We start from the raw sequence: 24,003 nt of genomic DNA, 5'->3' as shown, positions 1-24,003 counted from the left end.
GTCACCAGCAAGGGATGGAGAGGAAGGGTTGCCAGATCCAGATCTTGTCAGAGCGTGGAAGCTAAACAGGATTGGCCATTGTCAGTACTTGGAAGGGAGACCACCAAAAAACACTAGGGTTGCTATGTGGAGTAAACTACCTCTGCTCATCTCTTGCCTTGGAAACCTCATGACCCTGGGGTCGTCATGAGTCCATTGTGACTTGACAGCACACAGTTATTATTATTATTTCCAGAAAAAGCTCAGCCAGACTTGAGATGAATTAAACGACTTACAGACATGGCGCGCGGGGGTGGGTGGGGGGATGCTGCCTTGTGTACTTACTGGAAGTTCTTACCAGAAGTGACAAAGTGTACCTCTAGGAATCATCTGATACTCTATGATGTGCTAGACCTTCCAGCTATTCCTACAGATACCCTTTGTCTATTTTGGCAAGAATTTCTGGTATGTACGTAGGCTGCCTTTTAGACAAAAGATTCTCCAGCAACACTGGAATCTTCCAAACTAGGGTTGCCGAGTCCCTCTTCGCCACTGGCAGGAAGTTTTTGGGGTGGAGCCTGAGGAGGGCGGGTCTGGGGAGGGGAGGGACTTCAATGCCATAGAGTCCAATTGCCAAAACGGCCATTTTCTCTAAGTGAACTGATTTCTATCAGCTGGAGATCAGTTGTAAAAGAGGGAGATCTCCAGCTAGTACCTGGAGGCTGGCAACCCTGTTCCCAACCCGCCCATCAGTTGCATGGCAACCCTGCTTCTGTGACATCCAGCCAGAATTTTCTCTTGCTCTGTTCCTTTAAGTAGTTTCCCTTGTACCAAAGCAAACTGAAAAAAACAGCAATATATATATATATATATGTATATATATATTAAAAATCTCTCTAGTTAATTAACAGTTTAACTCACAGACCATTTAGTAAATTGTTTGGGCGATGAATAACACATTGAAAAAGTTTCACAATTACTAATAACACCAGTCTGTTTTCTTCCGACAGAGGCAGCTTTACAAACAGGCATTTTTCATAGTCAAGGGTTGTTTCAATATTTTATATACGCTTATATTTTAAACGCTATTTTAACGGCTCGACATTTCCCTGTTGAAATGTTTTAATGTTTCGTGCCTTTGAGTGGAAAGGCAGAATAGGAATATTTTAAATAAAGCAAGCAAACAAATAAATGAAACCATTCCTGCATGAATTTGTGGAAGAAGGCAAGACACGGTCACGAATGCTCAAGTCACAGAGGTCACCAGTGCCGGCACGGTGAACAACTTAGTCTGAGGAAAGTGAGGGCCAAGAAAGGAAAATGATACCGAGAAACAGCAGAAATGAAGGGAACAAAAACGAATTGAAGAGCATCACTTGCCAATGTGTTGAATTTGCATGCCATGGTTGAAAGTACATGATTCAATGAATTTGGTGAAGCTATGCAGAACTTCTGACCAGGTTTGGCCAGTACCTGGATGGGACGCTCCTTGGGAATTCTACGTATACTGCCTGGAGTCCCATGTAGGGTTGCCAGGTCCTTCTTCACCACCGGTCAGAGGTTTTGGGGCAGAGCCTGAGGAGGACGGGGTTTGGGGAGAGGAGGGACTTCAATGCCATAGAGTCCAATTGCCAAAGTGGCCATTTTCTCCAGGTGAACTGACCTCTATTGGCTGGAGATCAGTTGTAATAGCAGAAGATCTGCCACCGATAGAGATCAGCAACTGACAGAGATCAGTTCACCTAGGGAAAATGGTCACTTTGGCAATTGGACTCTATGGCACTGAAGGCTGTCCCTTCCCCAAACCCCGCCCTCCTCAGGCTCTGCCCCAAAAACCTCCCACTGGTGGTGAAGAGGGACCTGGCAACCCTAGCACTAAGCCAGGAATGGACTATACGGTCTATAAATCCAGTTCTATGACTTATGAGAATAGAAATGGACAAGCAGCGGCCAGCCGCACACAACAGCAAGGCTCCTCTTCCTTTGCCAGGGCGCAGAAGTTTTTAACAAGGGGGAAAGTCACCCGCTTTCTTTCTCGCTGGCCTTTATCAAGCCTAATGGGCTCTCCTGATTCATTTTCACTTAATTGGCTCTAAGATGTTACCTCATTATTAGTCGTGCTGATGGCGTTCCTACAATCCCAGAAAGGTAAATTGACTTGGGGAAAGGGGGGGGGGAACCCCAGTGAATTACTCTTTTAATTAGCAAGAATTGATCAGAAAGGTTACACAGGCGGCTCGCATTTAAGTACAAATCAGATACAATCCACTCATTGTAGCCGGCTGCAACTGAACGGCCAAGAAAAGGATGGGAGCTTAGTACAGCAGGGAGAAGATTGTCTTGCAGCTCTGGGCTACTGCAGGCTGTAACCACTGGGAAGAAAGGGGGGCTTTCCTTGGAAACTGCACTCTGATTTCCAAGCTAACCTTGCCTAGTGGTCACAGGTGGGTTGCCAACCGCCAGGTAGTAGTTGGAGATCTCCTGCTATTACAACTGATCTCCAGCTGATAGAGATCAGTTCACCCGGAGAAAATGGCTGCTTTGGGAATTGGACTCTATGGCATTGAAGTCCTTCCCCTCCCCAAACCCCACCCTCCTCAGGCTCCACCCCAAAGCCCTCCTGCTGGTGGTGAAGAGGGACCTGGCAACCCTAGATCACAGTGTGTGTTAACATTTCCGAATAGTTGGATTTATTTAAAAATAATCCACCTTTCCATAAATGATCAAAACCATTAAGAAATAAGGTTGCCAACCTCCAGGTACTAGCTAGAGATCTCCTGCTATTACAACTGATCTCCAGCTGACAGATCAGTTCACCTGGAGAAAATGGCCACTTGGGCAATTGCACTCTATGCATCAAAGCCCCTCCCATCCCCAAACCCCACCCTCCTCAGGCTCCACCCTCAAACTCTCCACATATTTTCCAACCCATAGCTGGCAACCCTATTAACAAACAATTAAAAACAGACATCAATAATGGATTAATATTATATGGCTTGGGGCTGGGGAATTTGAAGGGCCATCTTCTCCTGTATTATCTAGTTAAATTGTAGAACTCCCTGCCCCAGGATGTGGTAATGGCTGCCAACTTGGAAGGCTTTAAGAAGGGAGTGGACATGTTCATGGAGGACAGGGCTATCCATGGCTACTAGTAAAAATGAATACTAGTCATGATGCAGACCTATTCTCTCCAGTATCAGAGGAGCATGCTTAATATATTAGGTGCTGTGGAACACAGGCAGGATGCTGCTGCTGCAGTCGTCTTGTTTTGTGGGCTTCTGAGCTCTGCTCTTTGTACCTCCACCTGTAAAGGTGAGGAAGGTGGCATCTAGAGACAGGGCATTTTGGGGCGGGTTGATGACATAAAGGGAAGGCTTGCATCTATTTTCTGCTTTAGGCCTTCAAGGGGCATGTGATTAGGGCTGTTGATTCGGTTCGGCCCGAACTGAAAATCAGCCGAATTTCCCCTGATTCGGTGGTTTTTAGTTCGGGAGGAACCGAACTCAAAACTGGCGGGCAACCGGGGGCCCCGAATTCAGCGAGTTCGGGAGTTCGCGAATAAATTCGGCAAATTCGGGGCCGTCAGTAAGCAGCATAACCGTCAGTAAGCAGCATTCTCCACCCCAGGCCAATCGGTGGCCAAGCTGGGTCTTCTTCTGGCCAATCAGTCAGGATTGAGTACTGGAGGAATCAGCTGATGTGCGGCCCGGCCAGGGAGAGAGAGAGAGAGAGCGAAATCCTCGTGTGTGTGTGGGGGGTGCTTGTGCACATTCGCTCCTTTCTGTGGCTGCAGGGGGCGTATATTTTGGGGTACAGACACAAAACTTTCAGTGGAGCTTCAGATGAAGCTTGTTAAGATACTCCCCAAGTTTTGTAAACATTGGGTCAGGGGGTCCCGAGATATGGGCTCCCCCCTTTTTCTTTCCATGACTGCAGGGGGCGCATTTTTGGGGGTACAGACCCTAAACTTTGAGCAGAGTTTCAGACCAGTGTTCTTAAGATACCCCCCAAGTTTTGTAAACATTGGGTCAGGGGGTCTCGAGATATGGGCTCTCCCCCTTTTCCCTCCCCCCTTTTCCATTTATGTGGCTGCAGGGGGCGCTTTTTTGGGGATATAGCCCCCAAACTTTTAGCATAGCTTCAGACAATTATTCTTAAGATACTACCCAAGTTTTGTAAAGATGGGTTCAGTGGGGGCAGAAATATCGCCTCCCCCCTTTTCTCTTTCCATGGCTGCAGGGGGCGCATTTTTGGGGGTGCAGATCCCAAACTTTGAGCGGAGTTTCAGACCAGTGTTCTTAAGATACCCCCCAAGTTTTGTGAACACTGGGTCAGGGGTCCCGAGATATGGGCTTTCCCCTTTCCCCTTTCCTCTCTTTTCCCTATTGGGATGAATGGATCAGCCGATCCTGTGCATCTTCTCCAGAGAAAACCTCCCGTGCCTAATTGGAATAATCTTGGATTACAAGTCCTCTTCAGCCCCTCTTGATGGAACAGAAGACAGCCACAGTAAGACCCCTTTGGGGGCTTTAATCTATAATTTTTCTCCTGTGTATGTGTGTGTGTGTGTGGGGAAAGCAGAGTCTGTGTGTGTGTGGGGAGGGAGCAGTTTCTGTGGGTGGGGGGGAAGCCAAAGGGGGCTTTCGTCGGTTCTGCCTGGGGTGTGTGTTCCCCCTCGAGTCTCTCGCTCCCTGGTTTGAGGGGGGAGGTTTCAGTTGTGTGTTGCAAAGGTGTTGTTTAACAAGGTTGTGTTGTTTTGCAGTTGTTTTGCAGTTGCTTTGGAAATTTCTCAGCTGTTGTCGGGGCTGGGAGCTTTGTGCGTGGGCGGCAAGCTCTGCTGAGAGATGCACATTAAGGGTGGGGGGGACCCCTTTCAGGGCCCATATCTCAGCCCCCCCCCTGACCCAATCTTTACAAAACTTGGGGAGTCTTTCAATAAACGTCCTTTGAAGCTCTGCCGAAAGTTTGGGACCTCTAACCCCAAAAATGCCCCCCCAGAGCCCCGGAAAGGCGCGATTGTGTTTTTAATGGCTTTATTCGGCCGAATTTTTCCCCGAACTTTGAATTCCCGCCGAATTGAACGGATCCGATGTGGGGGAGTTTGGACTTCGGCATATCCCGAATCTAAACGGGCTGAATTCGGCCGAATCCGAACTATACCGAATTTTTTTTAATTCAACAGCCCTACATGTGATTGCCTATTGTGGAAGGCAGGATGCTAGATCAGATGGACTATTGGTTTGGTGACTAGCCCAAGGTCTACCAGCGTCTAGCGCTGTTAAGAGAAATTCTCTTAATTCCCCTTTACCTGATTTCTCTTTGAAATCCTAACCGTAAGGAATTGGGAGTCTCTAATCAATTCTGTTTTGATCAACGAGAAATTCAATGAAATGAGAGGCAAGAGGGGAGGCTCTACAGAATTTCACTCTGCACATGCTCAGTGGCAGGCAACGGTTTCCCAAACCTTCCAACCCTCCTGCTAGAGCACCCCGTGATCCGTAACATAAAACAGCAGCAAGGGCTGATATTACAAAAGGGTGCACTGGTTTCTCTTCAGAGAGAAATGAAAGCGAAATCCCTCTTTTAATACAGAAAGAGAATAAGACGAATCAATGGCTACATGTAGAAAAGGAAATTTTCTTCCCCATAACAATGCTACCCATGTCCATTATGGGTACACGTGGAACTGAACCTAGGGCTAGGGAGGTTCCATTTCACTGACACAGCTACCAGTGGTTGGTAGAGCTATTCTTCACGAACTTGTCGACTCCTTAAAAAGTCAGCTGCGCCAGAGGCGCTCCTGACATCTCATAGCCATAAATCCCACAAGTTAATTAAGCACTGTGCGAGAAAGGGCTTCCTTTGCAATGCCAATCAACTTCATTAGGCAAGCAGGAGTCTGAGTGTTACAAAAGACACTTCTCTATTTCCACACACATCCTCCCTCTACCCTCAATACAATGTTATAATCCTCCATCACACAACGTCTGTGCATGATTTATCCCAGTTGTATAAGACAATAAATGTGCTTGCTAGGATCTCTAAATCTCTATTAATTCATGCAAATAAAAACACATTTATTTCCTCTAAACAAGACTACTGTAAAAAACACCTTACCAAAGCATTTTAGTTGGGTTTACATATCTTTTTTTAAAAAAAGAACTGTGCACCTGCATCAGGTATAAAAAAGGTAAAGGTAAAGGTCCCCTGTGCAAGCACCAAGTCATTCCTGACCCATGGGGTGACATCACATCCTGAAGTTTTTTAAGCAGACTTTGTTTACGGGGTGGTCTGCCATCGCCTTCCCCAGTCATCTACTCTTTACCCCCAGCATGCTGGGTACTCATTTTACCGACCTCGGAAGGATGGAAGGCTGAGTCAACCTTGAGCCGGCTACCTGAAACCGACTTCCGTTGGGATCGAACTCAGATTGTGAGCAGAGCTTGGACTGCAGATCGCAGCTTACCACTCTGTGCCACGGGGCTCTGCATTAAGTAGACCGCTATAAAACAGCACCGATGTAGGCAATGGCGGCTTTACAAGTGAAAAATAATTCTTTGTATTATTTATTAGTACAGTTGTTGTACTGAGTTGAGCTGAAAACCTGCGATGGGTACCCTTGAAACCCAGATGCCCCCCCATGCATGGCACCCCAGATGGTTACCCACTTCTAAGTCCAGCCCCGCATCAGCATCTGGATGACCCTGTGTATCTGCCCAGCAATCATTCCAGGATCCATTTTAGGACAATGCGTAGCCATTTTGAAGACCACCATGACCAAGTCAGATGGATACAAACAGCTGCTTCATACCAAGCTAGGCCAATCTAGCTCTGCATTGTCTATTCAGACAAATAGGAGGTTAAGGGGAGACATGATAGAGGTCTATAAAATTATGAATGGTATGGAGAAAGTGGACAGGGAGAAGCTTTCTAACACCTTAATGGAAGATGCCAAGGAGTGAACTGGGGACTATCGTGAGGCAAAGTGGTATAGTGGTTAGGAGCAGTGGACTCTAATATGGAGAACCGGGTTTGATTCGCTGCTTCTCACATGAGTGGCGGACTCTAATCTAGTGAACTCTCCTCCACATGAAGCCAGCTGGGTGACCTTGGGCTAGTCACAGTTCTCTCTGAACTCTCTCAGCCTTACCTGCCTCATAAGGTGGTTGTTGTGGGGAGAGGAAGGGAAGGAGATTGTAAGCCAGTTTGATTCTCCTTAACAGGTAGAGAAAGTTGGCATATAAAAACCAACTCTTCATCATCTGCAGGCAAAGCAGATGTTCCAACGCTCAGCCATGGCCTCCTTCCCAAACATTTCCATGAATTCCAGATGAAGAAGTCTAGAACTAGCAAAGCCTTTTGAGAGGAAGAAGAAGAAGAAGAGTTGGTTTTTATATGCCGACTTTCTCTACCACTTAAGGCAGAATCAAACCGGCTTACAATCACCTTCCCTTCCCCTCCCCACAACAGACACCCTGGGAGGTAGGTGAGGCTGAGAGAGAATGACTTGCCCAAGGCCACCCAGCTGGCTTCGTGTGTAGGAGTGGGGAAACAAACCCAGTTCACCAGATTAGTCTCCGCAGCTCATGTGGAGGAGTGGGGAATCAAACCCGGTTCTCCAGATCAGACTCCGCCGCTCCAAACCACCGCTCCAAACCACTATACCACGTGTGGTTCCGCCCTTCTCTAGCTTGCTATAACTATCCCATAATTTGGGAATTGACTCAAAAGAGTCAAAGATATTGAGCTTCAAAAGGATCTCTTCAGACCCCCTGCATTTATAGCACCTCAACATTCCAGGTATATTCTAGCACCAGCTGCATATTTATACTCCCTGGAAAGGAACACACATAGGAGGGCCTATACACTGGCCAGATGTGCAGCCCTACCATCTGCCATATTAGAAGGGAGATTTAAGAAGATCCCCAGGGTGGAGAGACTTTGCCCGTGTAACACAGGGGAGCTGGAAACCACTGCACACGTATTTTTTAGATGTCCCCTCTACAAGTCAGCCCGCTTCAATATTATTGACCCTTTGATTAGGGAAATGGGCTCTGGTGATGAGGGTGAATGGGCCCAACGGTTGCTGCTGGGAGACAGCTCACCGATCCCCACCCAGGTCGCAAAATACTGTGCAGCAGCAATGAAGCTACATTGCCTTAATGTACTTCCTTAATCTGTGGAAATGTAAAATTGGGTGATTCCTAATTTTGTTGGCCTTGGTTGTAAACATCTACTCTGTATGGTCAGTTTCTGTTGTACCTGTTTTATGTAGCCGCAAATAAAATTTATTTGTTTGGACATTCTCGGGGCATTTGGTGATGTAAAAAAGGACGCCTTTTCTAGCTGAGGCTGACAGAGGTCGGGAGACGCATGAAGGTGTTACGGTATCTGCATAACTCTAAAATATGTCCCAATGAAGTCCTCTTTATCCCTTCCGAGCCCCACTGTAAAAGCAGCCCTTAGTCAGAATACAAATAGCCCTTCCTGCAACATTTCATAAAACAATCTGGCGTACCGGCCGAATCATGCATGTCCCTTACCGTGCAGAAGACGGTAAATCTATATTATGCCCACCTGCACTGCAGTATTTATCTTTGTTGTTCTGCGCACCTGCCGTCGCTGGTGAATTCATTAGCGGAATGACACGGTCACGCTCTGGGAGCATAAATTAGCATTTTAGCCTGAAGGAATGCCATTGATTCTGGGCGATGCTCTGGGATGGCCATGCTTGCCCGTCAGTTTAATCGTAAAGCTACAGCCTGCTTGAAAGAGCAGCTTAAGACCTTTTTTCTTCTTTGAACCTGCAACCCCCAGGCTGTCTTTTCAGATGCGTGTGGAACCTTCAAGCCAAACACGGCCAGGATGAGATGGGCAGGGGGGAAAGAGGATCCTGAGGGGTCAGCTTTGCGCTCCCTTGTCTTTAATACCTGATTAGGACAACATAATCGGTCTGAACTAGGCAATGCTGCAGACAGAACTCAATATTAATATAGCCCCTATAAGGTTATTGTCAAGAAGAGACAGTTCCCATTTTTCTTCATTGGCTGGTACAACTGCAAGAGGGTGGATGCAGGCAGCATAATGAAAGGCCTGGCGACAACCAGTCGACAAAAGACCAGGGCGAATATTGGACATACATAGAGCTGAATCTCCAAGTTCAGGCTGATGGAACTTTGGACTTAGGGGAGGGACTGTGGCTCAGCAGTAGAGCCTCTGCTCGCCATGCAGAAAGTGCCAGGTTCAATCCCCAGCATCTCCAATTAAAAGGATCAGGCAAGAGGTGATGTGAAAGACCTCTCTCTGCCAGAGACCCTGGAGAGCTGAAGCCAGCCTGAGTAGACAGTACTGAACTTGATGGGCCAATGGGTCTGATTCAGTGGAAGGCAGCTTCATGGGTTCACGTGGACCAATCAAGCTGAACTCGGTCCATCAGCAAACATGCTGGCCAACCATAAGCTCACTTATCCTCCAGGGTATTTCCCCCTGCCACCCCACTTGTCCGGGACCGTGAAAGCTGGTGTGTGGCAAGGGGATTGAACCTGGGACCTTCTGCTTGCCAAGCGATGCTCTGCCACTGAGTCCTGGCCCCCTAAATGGCTCAGTAGTAGAGCATCTGCTTAGAATGCAGCAGGTCCCAGGTTTGATCCCCAGGTTCAAACCCCAGTATCTCCCATTAAAGGGATCACGTAATTGATTATATGAAAGACCTCTACCTGGGACCTTGGAGACCTGCTGCCAGTCAGAGTAGACAAGACTGACTTTGAGGGACTGATGCTTTGATTCAGTACAGGGCAGATTCATGCATTTGTGCTCATGAAAAAGCCCTAACCCTAACCCTGGTGGTAGTTTGTTTAACCTCCATAGGTAGGAGAAGGGCTGTGGCTCATTGGTAGAGCACCTGCTTGGCATGCAGAAGGTCCCATGTTCAATCCCTGGCATCTCCAGGTAAATGGGAAAGAGCTGTGGCTCAGTGGTAGAGCATCTACTTGGCATGCAGAAGGTCCCAGGCTCAACCTGTGGCATCTCCAGCTAAAAGGATCAGGTCATAGCTGGTGTTAAAGGCCTCTACCTGAGACCTTGGAGAGCTGCTGCCAGTCTGAGTAGACAATAATGACCATGATGGACCAATGTTTTAGGATAAGGCAGCTTCATGTGGGCCACAGTTTGTCTGGCACAGTTTTACACTGCCTTTTCTCCGAGGAATACAGGAAATAATAACTAGCCCACCTAGAATCATAGAGTTGGTTCAGACCACCAGGGTCATCTAGTCCAATGCAGGAAATTCACAACTACCCCCCACACCCCCAGTGATCTATACTCCATGCCCAGAAGATGGCCAAGATGCCCTCCCTCTCATGAATCAGCATTGCTGACAGATGGCCATCTAGCCTCTGCTTAAAAACCTCCAGGGAAGGAGAGCTTGACACCTCCCGAGGAAGCCTGTTCCCTCCTCAGGCTCTGCCCCAAAAACCTCCCGCCGGTGGCGAAGAGGGACCTGGCAATCCTACTTACAAACCTTTGAAACGGAAGCTTCTCAGATTCTAATCCTCCTTTTAATATTTTTTTTACAAGCTGCACCTTTTAAAAGTTTTAAAACACCTAGTTGGCAGATTCTAAACCTGAAACATGAAGGACGCTTTGAGAATCCTTTTTTTAAAACCATTTTTGACCTTTTCTGCTTCTGCCCAATTACCCTCTTTTGACCTAAGCCATCAATTACCATAGCAGTCTCCAGGTACCGGGGAAAGGGGAGACAGGACTAGCAGATTCTACATCCCGGTAATTTGTTGTACAAACCAGGCCCGTCAGTTAGCCACACTGACGGAGACTAAAAGGATTTTCTGCTTAGCTTGCTTATCTTTTTCTTCTTTGGAGGGCTGCCTACCTCCACAAGGTTGGAGCTGAGAAAGGACAGGGAAAACAAGATCCAGATGAACAGAAGTGGAGGGGCTGTGACTCAGTGGCAGAGTATCTGCTTGGCATGCAGAAGGTCCCAGGTTCAATCCCCAGCATCTCCAGTTAAAGGGACCAGGCAAGTAGGTGATGTGGAAGACGTCAGCCTGAGACCCTGGAGAGCCGCTGCCAGTCTGAGTAGACAATACTGACTTTGATGGACCAAGGGTCTTATTCAGTAGAAGGCAGCTTCACGTGTTCATGTGTTCCAAGCGGGCCGACAAGGGGCACCAAACTCACCTGCCGTTCTTTGCCATCGCTGCCCACGTCCCACTGCTATCACCCAAGAGATGTTGCCCTCAATGTCTCTTGCCTCCTCGTTCCCCCAAGCATCCTTAAATGAAGTATGGCAAGCCGTACTGTAGTGGTTAGAGCGTCAGACTAAGATCTGGGAGAATCAAATTCAAATCACACTGCCACAAAAAGTGGGTGACCTTGGGCCAGTCACACACATGCAGCCTCACCTACCTCACAAGGTTGTTGTGAGGATAAAATGGAGGAGAGAATTATGTTAGTCACCTTGGATACACATTGAAGAATGAGAACTGGTTTTTATATGCCGACTTTCTCTACCACTTAAGGGAGACTCAAACCGGCTTACAATCACCTTCCCTTCCCCTCCCCACAACAGACACCCTGTGAGGTAGGTGGGGCTGAGAGAGCTGTAACTTGCCCAAGGTCACCCAGCAGGCTTCGTGTGGAGGAATGGGAAAACAAATCCAGTTCAGCAGATTAGTGTCCGCCGCTCATGTGGAGGAGAGGGGAATCAAACCCCGTTCTCCAGATCAGACTCCACCACTCCAAACCACCCCTCTTTTATATATATATATATATATATATATATATATATATATATATATATATATATATATATATATATATATATATATATATATATATATATATATATTTATTAATTTTTATAACATAACACATAAAACAAAAACAAACAAATACAATAAAAATAATATAAAAATAATAATAAAAAGAAAATTAACATAAAAATACAAAAGAGTATCTATATATGTTAATTAATACAGTCGTAATTACAAAATTATAAAAACCAAAGAGATACCCCTTCACCCCTCCACCCACCTTAAAAAAGTGACCCATCACCCAACTTCCGAAGAAGAATATCTTAACAGTTTTAAAAACATCTATTAACAGTAAAATATGAAAATATTAGAACTAGTTTCTATAACTCACTAAATAAAGTAGTAAAATCCATTTTTGCCAGTTTATCCCAATATGTGGAGGCCTTTGCCCAGGTTTTTTTATATTCATCCATATCTTTCCATGTAGGAATTCGGTTAGTTTGGCCATCCTCATATACATCCTCATATATAGAGTTCAGTTCACCTGGAGAAAAATGGTCACTTTGGCAACTGGACTCAATGGCATTGAAGTCCCTCCCCTCCCCAAACCCTGCCCTCCTCAGGCTCTGCCCCAAAAATCTCCCACCTGTGGCGAAGAGGGACCTGGCAACCCTACTTAACCACCACACCACACTGGAGGAGAAAGGTAGGGTGTAAATAAATAAATACATTCCTAGTAGGATTTTCTGAGCCAGAATGACTTGGAATATTACGAATTTTACAGTGAATATGCGGGACCGTCCCAACCACTTCCTACTTACAAGCAGCAAAGCACAATGGAAGGGGCTTCCAGCAGTGAAGTTCTCTTCTCATCGAGAAGGATCCAGAAAGTTAATCTCACCCTCCGCTCCCCCCAAAAAACTGTGCAGAAGTTCTCGATGGGTTCTTAGAAAAGAGCGGCTGTGTTTTCACGCACGCCAAGATAATAAGGATGCTTGCTAGTTTGATGAAAGTGACCCCTAGAAGCCACGCGAAAGAAAGCCGGGCTTCTGCAGGCAGTGCGAGCAAGCCGCTGCGTTTAATTAAAATGCCCCAAGGGGGTTACTCTAAGCCTTGATCCTTACACTGCATCAGCGTTACACCTCTGTCCCTGCCACTCTCCACCGGGGGGAAATATTAATCCCAACTCAGCCAGAAAGAAAGAAAGGAGGCAGCTGCCCTAAATTTGCCAACCTCCAGGTACTAGCTGGAGATCTCTCCTGCTGTTACAACTGATCCCCAGCCGATAGAGATCAGTTCGCCTGGAGAAAATGGCCACTTTGGCAATTGGACTCTATGGCATTGAAGTCCCTCCCCTCCCCAAACCATGCCCTCCTCAGGCTCCGCCCCCAAAACCTCCCACCGATGGCAAAAAGGGACCTGGTAGCCCTACTCCCCGCCTTTACTGTTTCACCTGGTGTTCTCTTACTGACCCTCTTTTTATAAAACAACAGCAAACCTGCTGTTTCCACATATATACTGTGTTCAAGTCCTGACCAGGATGGGCCCAGTCTCATCAGATCTCAGAAACGAAGCAGGGTCAGCCACGGTTAGCACTTGGATGGGAGACCACCAAAGAAATCCAGGCAGGCAATGGCAAACCATTGTATTTTTAAACTGTTCACCACCTCCAGGGCCCAAATTGGTCTGAACAGCAGGATTTAAATGCTTAAAATTAATTGAACAATTAACCTTAGAAAATTCACGTCTTTGCCGCATTTTGAACTTTTTAAAAAATGACAGTCGCGGCCTGTCCCAGTTCATCGGCAAGAATTATGGAATGAAATGTGCTCCGTTTTTGAAAGCGAAGAGGAACTAGGAGTGGGAAAGTGAGAAACATTTCGGAAGGCAGGCTGGGGAATAAGAAATCCCTTAGTAATCTGCGCCGCCACTTTGGCTAAAGTCTGTGCCGGCTCTCTGACCCGTAAGTGTAAATCCCCCAAGATTCCTTTGGGCTGGCATTCAAAGAGCTGTGACTCTTATGCCTCCTGAGGCCTCACGCACTTTCATCTGGTTCCTTGAACAACTTCTGCCAGGTGAGCGCCAGGCTTCCTCTAGACTCTTGCAAATATCAGCCTGAACATATTCTCCAATTGCCCTATAAAGATTCCTTCAACAACTGAGGAGGAGGCATGGCTCAGTGGTACAGCATCTGCTCGGCATGCAGAAGGTCCCAGGTTCAATCCCCGGCATCTCCAGTTAAAGGGACTAGGCAAGTAGGTGATGTGAAAGACCTCTGCCTGAGACCCTGGAGAGCCACTGCTGGTCTGAGTAGACACTACTGACTTTGATGGACCGAGGGTCGGATTCAGCAGAAGGCAGCTTCATGTGTTCATGTGAACAGTAATTCTCATGTTACATTAAATGCTTTTACAGCTCAAAGGGTGATATAAACCATGCATTTGTCCAGGTACCTGTCCCCAGTTTCATTTGTGTTGGCCATAGGCAGTTCATGAGAGGGAAGGCATCTTGGCCATCTTCTGGGCATGGAGTAGGGGTTTGTGTTGACCTTAGGCAGATCATGAGAGGGAGGGCATCTTGGCCATCTTTTGGGCATGGAGTAGGGGTTTGTGTTGACCTTAGGCAGATCATGAGAGGGAGGGTATCTTGGCCATCTTTTGGGCATGGAGTAGGGGTTTGTGTTGACCTTAGGCAGATCATGAGAGGGAGGGCATCTTGGCCATCTTCTGGGCATGGAGTAGGGGTTTGTGTTGACCTTAGGCAGATCATGAGAGGGAGGGCATCTTGGCCATCTTCCGGGCATGGAGTAGGGGTTTGCGTTGACCTTTGGCAATTCATGAGAGGGGATCTTGGTCATCTTCTGGAAATGGAGTAGGGGTCACTGGGGTGTGTGGGGGAGGTAGTCTTGAATTTCCTGCATTGTGCAGGGGTTTGGACTAGATGACCCTGGTGGTCCCTTCCAACTCTATGATATGTACACACATGCACACAGGGTGTGTGTACATTTGCTATAATATGCAAAGAACACTAATGGCTTCCCAGGGTTTCAAGTTGTGGTCTTCCACATACCTAATCCTTTAACTGGAGATGCTTTGGCCAGAACCTGGGACCCTCTGGATGCAAAGCAGATGCTCGACCACTGAGCCACGGCCCCTCCCTCTTTCACTCCCCTCCCCACTGCACCATTCTGTGCTCTTCTAATATTGACTTGTCAAATCCAGGGGCCTCCACAATACATTGCACCAAATCACGGTTAATTTATTCATGGGACCTGACAGTCGTCCAAAAGCCAGGGACAGATGCTGCAGCAAAGACTGACACTTGCTCATATTTTAGAAGTCCCATTTGACCTTGAACAGCTGCTAAGTGGAGACAAGTTGTCAGCATCTTTGAGGAGGCCCGAGAGATCTATCTTATCGGAGGCCTTGGGGCCAGGCTGCTCAGCGTCAGCAAAACCATCAGGCAGGCTTCAAAAACAGAACCCTGAACTTCAGATAGGGGCGCAGGGACAGCGGCGCTGTCTTAAGGGGCTGGATGCATGGGTTTTTTGCTTTTACCCCCAACAAAACTCAAAGTGGGAGGAATGGCAATGAAATACGTTGAAACCTGAACTTAATTTTTCTTCCACTGACATAATGGTAGAACTTAGGGGTCACTCAGTGATGTTAGAACCATAGAATCATAGAGTCGGAAGGGGCCATAGAGACCATCTAGTCCAACTCCCTGCTCAATGCAGGATCAGCCTAGAGCATCCCTGACAAGTGTTTGTCCAGCCTCTGCTTAAAGACTGCCAGTGAGGGGGAGCTCACCACCTCCCTAGGCAGCCGATTCCACTGTCGAACAACTCTTACTGCTAAAAATATTTTCCTAATATCTAGCCGGTACCTTTCCACCCTAAGAGCCCCATGGCGCAGAGTGGTAAGCTGCAGTACCACAGTCCAAGCTCTGCTCACAACCTGAGTTCGATCCCGACGGAAGTCAGTTTCAGGTAGCTGGCTGAAGGTTGACTCAGCCTTCCATCCTTCCGAGGTCAGTAAAATGAGCACCCAGCTTTCTGGGGGTAAAGGAGAAGACGACTGGCGAAGGCACTGGCAAACCACCCCGTAAACACAGTCTGCCTAGGAAACGTCGGGATGTGACGTCACCCCATGGGTCAGGAATGACCCGGTGCTTGCTCAGGGGACCTCTACCTTTTTACCTTTCTGCCCATAATTTAAACCCATTATTGCGAGTCCTATCCTCTGCTGCCAACAGGAACAGCTCCCTGCCCTCCTCTAAGTGACAGCCCTTCAAATACCTAAAGAGAGCAACCATGTCCCCCCTCAACCTCCTCTTCTCCAGACTGAGCATTCCCAACTCCCTCAGCCTTTCCTTGCAGGGCTTGGTCTCCAGGCCCCTTGATCATCCTCGTGGCTCTCCTCTGCACCCGCTCCGTTCTGTCCACATCCTTTTTGAAGTGAGGCCTCCAGAACTGCACACATGTGTGAGGATTCAAAATGAAAGCCTGAACCCAAGTTCAGAAAGGGCTTGGGATGTGATTTGACTGAATGAACAGCTCAGCTCTTGCCTGGAGCCTCAGAAAGAAATCGCTATTTAACCATCTCGTTGAAACCCAGAGTTTAGTAGAGTACCATTCCTGTTTGACTGGAGCATCCCTTTTACGGACAACAACATTATTAAACTGTTCTCCTTCGTTATCGGCCGCTGCTTAGGGCTTGGCGCACGCAGTCGGTTTCTGCAGCATTGGCCTGCCCTCTTTGTTCTTCAGTCTCTTTCACCGACTGGCACACGACACTCAAGGAGCTCCTCGAACGAACCTGTCCCTCGGAGTGAAGCGAAGGTCAGCCACAGGCAATCTTCGGCAGGAAGCGAGTTCCCGTCCTCAAAAGCTTTCCCTCCCTTCCAGGTGTCTTTGAACGCCTACGCAGACCTGCCGGTGGCACAGGACACTTTTTGATGGCGAGAAGCACGGCTGTGGAAAGGGGCCGAAGTAAGAGATCCCAAGGAGAGGTTGGAAATGGTCTGTCCTCGTGGTTTTCGTTTTAGAAAACAGGAAGCAGGGTGGGTTGCAGGCACCGAGAGTTTTGCTAGATTGGAACTTCTGTTTGTGCGAATGTGTGTGCGGACAGCCTCTCGCCAGCCACATACTCAAGAAAAGAGCGTAACGCTCAGGGATGTTTTATTGTTGCATGCCCACTTTGGTTTCAGGTTGCCTCTAGCAGGAGCTGGCAAAAAGGGTCCTGTCTAGGGTTGCCAGCTCTGGGTTGGGAAATACCTGGAGATTTGGGGGGGGGGGGCTTGGGGAGGGTGGGATCTGAGGAGGGGAGGGACCTTAGCTGGGTATAATTCCATGGAGTCCACCCTCCAAAGTAGCCATTTTCACCAGGGGGATGGATCTTGGTCATCTAGAGATCAACTGTAATTGCGGGAGATCTCCAGGTGCTACCTGGAGGTTGGCAACCTTAGTCCTGTCCCTAGCAACTACAGCTAACTGTCAGAGTGTGTGGGGAAATCCATGTTCATTTGCTTTTTCTCCCCAGCCAGGAGCTCACTCTGGCATACAAGATCTCCTTTCCATCCGATCCTCACAGCAAGCTTGCAAGGTAGATTAGGCTCTGTCTGGATCACTATCTTCACTGCAAAAGGGTGATTTGAACTCAGGTCTGCCTAGGACTGCCAACCTCCAGATGGGGCCTGGGGATCCCCCGGAATTACAACTGATCTCCTGATGACGGAGACCAATTCCCCTGGAGAAATATGGCTGCTTTGGAGAGTAGACTGTATGGCATTATACTTAGACTACAACTCAGTACAGCCTACATGGTTCCCCCTTGACTCGCACAACAACCCTGTGAGGTAGGTTAGGCTGAGAGTCAGTGACTGGCCCAAGGTCACCCACAAAGCTTCATGGTAGAATAGGGATTTGAACCCAGATCTCCCAAGTCCTCATCCAACACTACATCAGAAGAAGAGTTGGTTTTTATATGCCAACGTTCTCTACCACTTAAGGAAGAATCAGACCACCTTACAATCACCTTCCCTTCCCCTCCCCACAACAGACACCCCATGAGGTAGGCGGGGCTGAAAGAGTGTGACTAGCCCAAGGTCACCCAGCTGGCTTCGTGTGTAGGAGTGGGGAAACAAATCCAGTTCACCAGATTAGCCTCCGCCGCTCAAGTGGAGGAGTGGGGAATCAAACCCGGTTCTCCAAAGCAGACTCCATCGCTCCAAACCACCGCTCTTAACCACTACACCATGCTGGCTCTCCAGAAGCAGCCGAGTTGGGAGACAGGTAGACCTACATGCAATTTCATAACAGTTTGAACCGTTCGCTCCCCAGAAGAGGTGAAGAATTCAGAATCACTTGCAGTGCTGTGAACAAACGTTTGGCGTTGCAGTTCAGCAGCCCGCAGGGGAGCCAGATGGGCGCATTACTCATGCCGATAAAGCGTCTGCACATCTTTGCAAACATGGGAGTGACTTGCCTGCCTTCAAAACCTAATAGGAGACAGTGACCTTACTTTCAAATGTATGGGATTTGATCTGGGAGCGCGAGGAGCCTTTCAGAAGCGGCTCCATTATCAGTTAATGCAACAAAGGGAACAGTTCAGAGTTTAAATTCATCGTAGGTAAACTGTGAAGCTATTATAAGTGACTGCGGTAGAAGGGGGACCTCATCTAAAAAACACAGCGAGTGTTCAAAAGAGCATGAAATCTCCTTATTCTTAAGCAGGAAAATCAAATCAAGTACAAAGCAAAGCTGGCCTATTCTTTTTTTCTTTTCTTTTTTAAAATCTGAGATAACCATGAAGTACTGAAACGACAAAGAGCTTACTTTAAGAACAAAACTGCCTGGCAGATACCTGGATGTCAGTGACATCCAGTGGTTTTGAAAGGCACCAGTCAATCAAGGCAACACCCTCAACACCACACTGCCATTTTCAGCGGCAGCCCTGTGACGTTAACTTTATGCACTGTTGCCTATCTTGCGACCGTATCACATCGCTCCCACCGCTGGCAGCCAATGAGGTGGAAATGAGACGGGGAAACACATGATGGTGGATCAGCAACGCGTGTGGGCATATTAAATGCTGTTAAGTTGCTTCCGACTCATGGTGACCTTATAAATCAATTTCCTCCAAAATTTCCTGTTCTTAACAGCCTTGCTCGGGTCTTACAAACTGAGGGTCATGGCTGCCTTTATTGAGTCAATCCATCTCTTGTTGGGTCTTCCTCTTTTCCTGCTGCCTCCAACTTTTCCTAGCATGATTGTCTTTTCCAGTGACCCTTGTCTTCTCATAATGTGACCAAAGTACAATAGCCTCCGTTTAGTCATTTTAGCTTCTAGGGAGAGTTCAGGCTTGATTTGATCTAGACCCCCCTTATTTGTCTTTTTGGCGGTCTGCGGTATCCGTAAAACTCGCCTCCAACACCACATTTCAGCAATACTGCAGGGTATTGGCAGTGCCCTAGCATTGCCCAGCCAATCACAGCCAGCTCCACCACCAATTATATTGAGTCACATTTTGTTAGTGTTATTAAGAACATAAGAACATAAGAAAAGCCATGCTGGGTCAGACCAAGAGCCATCAAGTCCAGCTCCAGCAGTCTGTTCACACAGTGGCCAACCAGGTGCCTCTAGGAAGCCCACAAGCAAGACGACTGCAGCAGCATTGTCCTGCCTGTGTTCCACAGCTCCTAATATATTAGGCATGCCCCTCTGATCCTGGAGAGAACAGGTATGCATTGTTGGGCTGGGCTCTGTCCAACAGGAAGAGACCAAAGTATTGCAGATTTCAGCATCTCATTTTTTTGAGCCACAACACAGCAGTAATGTACAGGAGCCAGTATGGTGTCGCAAAGTGTCATACCAGGATCTGGGGGACCCAGGTTCGAATCCCCTCTCTGCCGTAGAAGCACGCTGGGTGCCCTTGGGCCAGTCACATACTCTCAGCCTATCTCACCTGACAGGTTTGGTAAGATTCCAGCAATTCCTAGAACTGCCATATGTCACTTCCAGGCTTCCCCCAGAAGTGATGTATTCGCCAATGTTGCACATGCCCCCTGCCCCCAACCCTCCTGCCAGTTGCCAGGCTTGGCCTGGCACCCCCATGCCCTTCCCACCCCAGGAATGGACATTTGGAGTTCTCCTGCCCTTTAAACCTTGGCCTCCCAGGTACAACTCACTCCACCCTGGACCAGGATGGCTCCCTGCTCAGAGAAAAGAATCTGGAGAGAACCAATTCATTTCTCCTTCTCATAAGCTGACGGGGAAAGATCTTTACCAGGATGATTAACTGCTCCGTTGTAAAAAGATGGTTCATAAATTCCTCCTATTAGGTCAAATCATAAAGAAGGCTTTTAATGTTTATATGCTCCCTTTCTAAACAATCAAGAGAATCCAAAGCACCTGCTAATAAGGGGGCTTCTGGATGGCTTATAAAACACTCCAGATCTTTAATGAGTCGGGGAGTAAATAACGCACAGTCTGTTAGCGCTATTGATTTCTGTTGCCTTAACCCTCTGAGGCGGCGTGGGAGTGGGAATGTGCCACTGCAAGGAATTTTCATCTTATGGGCATACACTGTATAAATGATGCAAGCCAGTTACATAAGCATGCACAATGTATTCCACTTTTGCTATTCGTGGGGGGACGGGACAACTTTGCAATGCGAAGTCGGACCCATTGAACAATGTAATTCAGCCATCCCTCTGTGTTTTGAATGCCTCTTCCAGCATCCATAAGGCCTAGCAACTTGCTTGACAAACAGAGAAGATATAGGGTTGCCAAGTCCCTCTTCACCACATGATACAATGAATTTGGTGAAGCTATGCAGAACTTCTGACCAGGTTTGGTCAGTACCCGGATGGGACGCTCCTTGGGAATTCTATGTATGCTGCCTGGAGTCCCATGTAGGGTTGCCAGGTCCCTCTTTAGCACGGGTGGGAGGTTTTGGGGGTGGAGCCTGTGGAGGGCAGGGTTGGGGGAGGGACTTCAATGCCATAGAGTCCAATTGCCAAAGCAGCCATTTTCCCCGGGTGAGCTGATCTCTATCAGCTGGAGATCAGTTGTAATAGCAGGAGATCTCCTGCTACTATTTGGAGGTTGGAAACCCTAAAAAGATACGATTCTCAGAAAGCTAAATTCAGTTCTGCAAATTTTTAGCGGCATTGTTAAGGGGAGGTGAATTTCTTTTTCCTGGAAGGGGAGGTGAATTTCTTTTCTCCCGGGGAACTGATCTGTATCGGCTGGAGATCAGTTGTAATAGCAGGAGATCTCCAGCTAGTACCTGGAGGTTGGCAGCCCTATTCATGAAATTTCCTGGGGGTGGGGGGAAACACCTTTGTAATAATGGATATCGCTTAAAGAGGATTAGCAGGGTCACAAGGCAATATTCTGCCCCAATCAAGCTCATTAACAGCATGGGATTTCTTGATTCCGGTTGATGAAAATGAGTTCAACAAAAGGTTTATCAGAGATAACAAAAATCTATCTCAAGCCCTCCGGCATAATCCGGTTTCTTTTAACATGAACGGAATGCTAATTTGTAAAGGATTTTTAAAGGATTAAATAGTGATTTACGAAGAAGGTTGAGTTCTCCTCTTTTGGCTCCCCCCACACACACCCCTAAGCTCTTTTAGCACTGCATTATTCTCACTCAGTGAAGTGCAGCTTTTTATTAAGTAAAAAAAAAGGGGGTGGGTGGGAGACCATAGGTTGGATCCAGACTGTATTTTCTGCTAATGGAAGGAGTGGAATAATTTCTACCAATTTCCTCTTCCTGCTGCAGACCCCCAATTTGCTCCTTGTGCTGTTGCTAAGTAGGGTTGCCAACCTCCAAGTGGTGCCTGGAGATCTCTGGGAATTACAACTCATTTCCAGACCACAGAGATCAGTTCCCCTGGAGAAAATGGCTGCTTTGGAGAATTATGGCATTATACCCCACCTCAAATCCTGCTCTTCCCTGGCTACACCCCCAAATCTCCAAGCATTTCCCAACCCAGAGTTGGCAACTCTATTCCTAAGGGTCCCCTCTCCCCTCCCCCACCCCAGGAGTGGCATTTCTAGGAGATCAGCGGGTAGGGTTGTCAGGTCCCTCTTCACCACCGGCTGGAGGCTTTTGGGGTGGAGTTTGAAGAGGGTGGGGTTTGGGGAGGGGAGGGACTTCAATGCCATAGAGTCCAACTGCCAAAGCGGCCATTTTCTCCAGGGGAACTGACCTATAATGGCTGGAGATCAGTTGTAATAGCAGGAGATCTCCAGCTAGTACCTGGAGGATGGCAACCCTATCTGCGGGGCTCCATTGGGAGGAGGAGGAAGGAATGTTCTTTTCCTCTGGAAAAAACAGAAAAGAGCATAGGGTTGGGTCACTGATAAGCTCAGCCAAAATGCTTCTGCTTCCCCAGACAAAGCTGTGTGAAGAGCCTCTACCTCTCACCACCTGCCATAATGGAGACAACAACCAGGAATTACCTCTAGATCCATGAGGGTCTGGGCTTATGGGTCCATCACTTCATCTTGATTAGTGGGATGAAATGGGACTGGCACCCCCTAGGAACTACCCACCCAAGGACAGGACTAGTGAGGGGTCAAGGGATGGGACTCATTGGGGTCAGGGGGCAGAGCCAGCTGAAGACGATAATTTATCTAAGATCCCCAGCTTTTCTTGTCTGTCTTTTCCCATCCCTTCCCCCTCCTCTGACTCCAGATATATTTGGAGGGAACAAAGAGCAGAAAAAGAGCAGAAAAGGGAAAGAAGAGCAGAAAGTACATCACAAGCATTCAGAGAAGCTGCTTCTAAGGCACTGAAAAACCTGGGCCGACAATGAAAATTTACACTGGATGCTCTCTACTCTTCCCATACTCCTCCCTACGCATCCACAGCCCTAAAATCTCCTGGAACTTTGCAAGCTGGAGTTGGCATTCCTATATACAATGTATATCAATTATACATACGATGTAGGTATAATACTAACATTGAAATAATGTGGGGAAATGCATGAATAGTGCAAGAAAACAGAGAATAGTGCAAAGGGAATGATTCCTGGTGCAATTTGCACAAAGGAAGGACAAGACCAAATAAAGGAATGGGCTGAAAAAGGAAGGATGAGAAATTCAAAATTGTCCCTAAACTAAACGTGGCAAACCTTTTAGCGAAGAAGGTTGTGCCACAACTCCTGACCCCCCAACCCCCAAAGAGTAGCGACGCCTCACATCTCTTCAGCGCCCAGATCCTTTCTCATACAAAGATGCTAACTCTTGATGCATCCGTCTACCTCCAAAGACCAGCTCTGAAAAATCACGGCAAACAGGCTTGAGTATGCTAAGACCGGTACATGCCGGGGAGTCGGATGAAAGCTGACAGGCCCCAAATGTAGCTGCTGCGACGACCTGGCACCAATTTGAGAGTCAGCCGTATCTTGCTGCATCTCGGGGGGATTTCTCCACCGTTTCTGTGGCGCTGCTACCCTCCGCACCAGTCCCTCTGGGACTACTCCCAGCTCGGAGTCCGCTTTTCAGTGTCTTGCGGAGTGCCAGGGCTTCGACTAGGCGCACAAAGTACATTTCGGCCCTGGGCTGCCGCACCAAGAATCAAGTGTGATGCACACATCTCGGGTGGCTGCCCTGCCTTCCTCTAAGCAGCAGCTAGAAGTAATGCTCTGGCGGTAAGTCAGAATTTATCAGGGGAATCGGTCCACAGCACAGGAGCAGAGTGCCTTCTTCATTCACTGGCATAAATGCTACAAAAAGTATTTATTTTTGGAGTTCTTACATGGGAACAATTGAAAGATCATGAGGCCAATAACCTGCCACTCACCCTCATTCCAAGTTCAATGTTTTCGCCTCCGTAAACCTCCATGCCTGGGTCAAGCAGCCCAATCTCACCGAAGTATTCTCTGTCCACCACAAATGAACAGCCGATCATGGCTGGTGTCCTGTTGGTGAGGAAAGGAAGAAGGACAAAGGGGTTACAGCAATGTACCTAGGTCAAAAAGAGTTTCCATCTAGACCTTAGGAAGAATTTTATAACAGTCAGAGCGGTTCCTCAGTGGAACAGGCTTCCTCGGGAGCTGGTGAGCTCTCCTTCCCTGGAGTTGTTTAAGCAGAGGCTAGATGGCCATCTGTCAGCAATGCTGATTCTATGACCTTAGGCAAATCATGAGGGGGAGGGCATCTTGGCCATCTTCTGGGAATGGAGTAGGGGGTCACTGGGTGGGTGTGGGGGAGGTAGTCTTGAATTTCCTGCATTGC

At 47.7% G+C, this 24,003-nt stretch overlaps 1 protein-coding gene across 1 annotated transcript in view; it reads right to left on the bottom strand.

The window, feature by feature from the left end:
• The window catches only part of GALNT9 (polypeptide N-acetylgalactosaminyltransferase 9), a 180,467-nt gene that overhangs the window by 50,340 nt on the left and 106,124 nt on the right, over positions 1 to 24,003 (bottom strand). Inside the window, exon 6 of the mRNA XM_056859407.1 lies at positions 23,570 to 23,687. Within this exon, the coding sequence (XP_056715385.1) occupies positions 23,570 to 23,687 (118 nt within the window). The remainder of the gene's footprint in view (positions 1 to 23,569; positions 23,688 to 24,003) is intronic.

Source organism: Euleptes europaea, chromosome 13, assembly GCF_029931775.1.
Source record: "Euleptes europaea isolate rEulEur1 chromosome 13, rEulEur1.hap1, whole genome shotgun sequence".
NCBI lineage: Eukaryota > Metazoa > Chordata > Lepidosauria > Squamata > Sphaerodactylidae > Euleptes > Euleptes europaea.
This window is presented reverse-complemented; position numbering and strand designations above follow the sequence as displayed.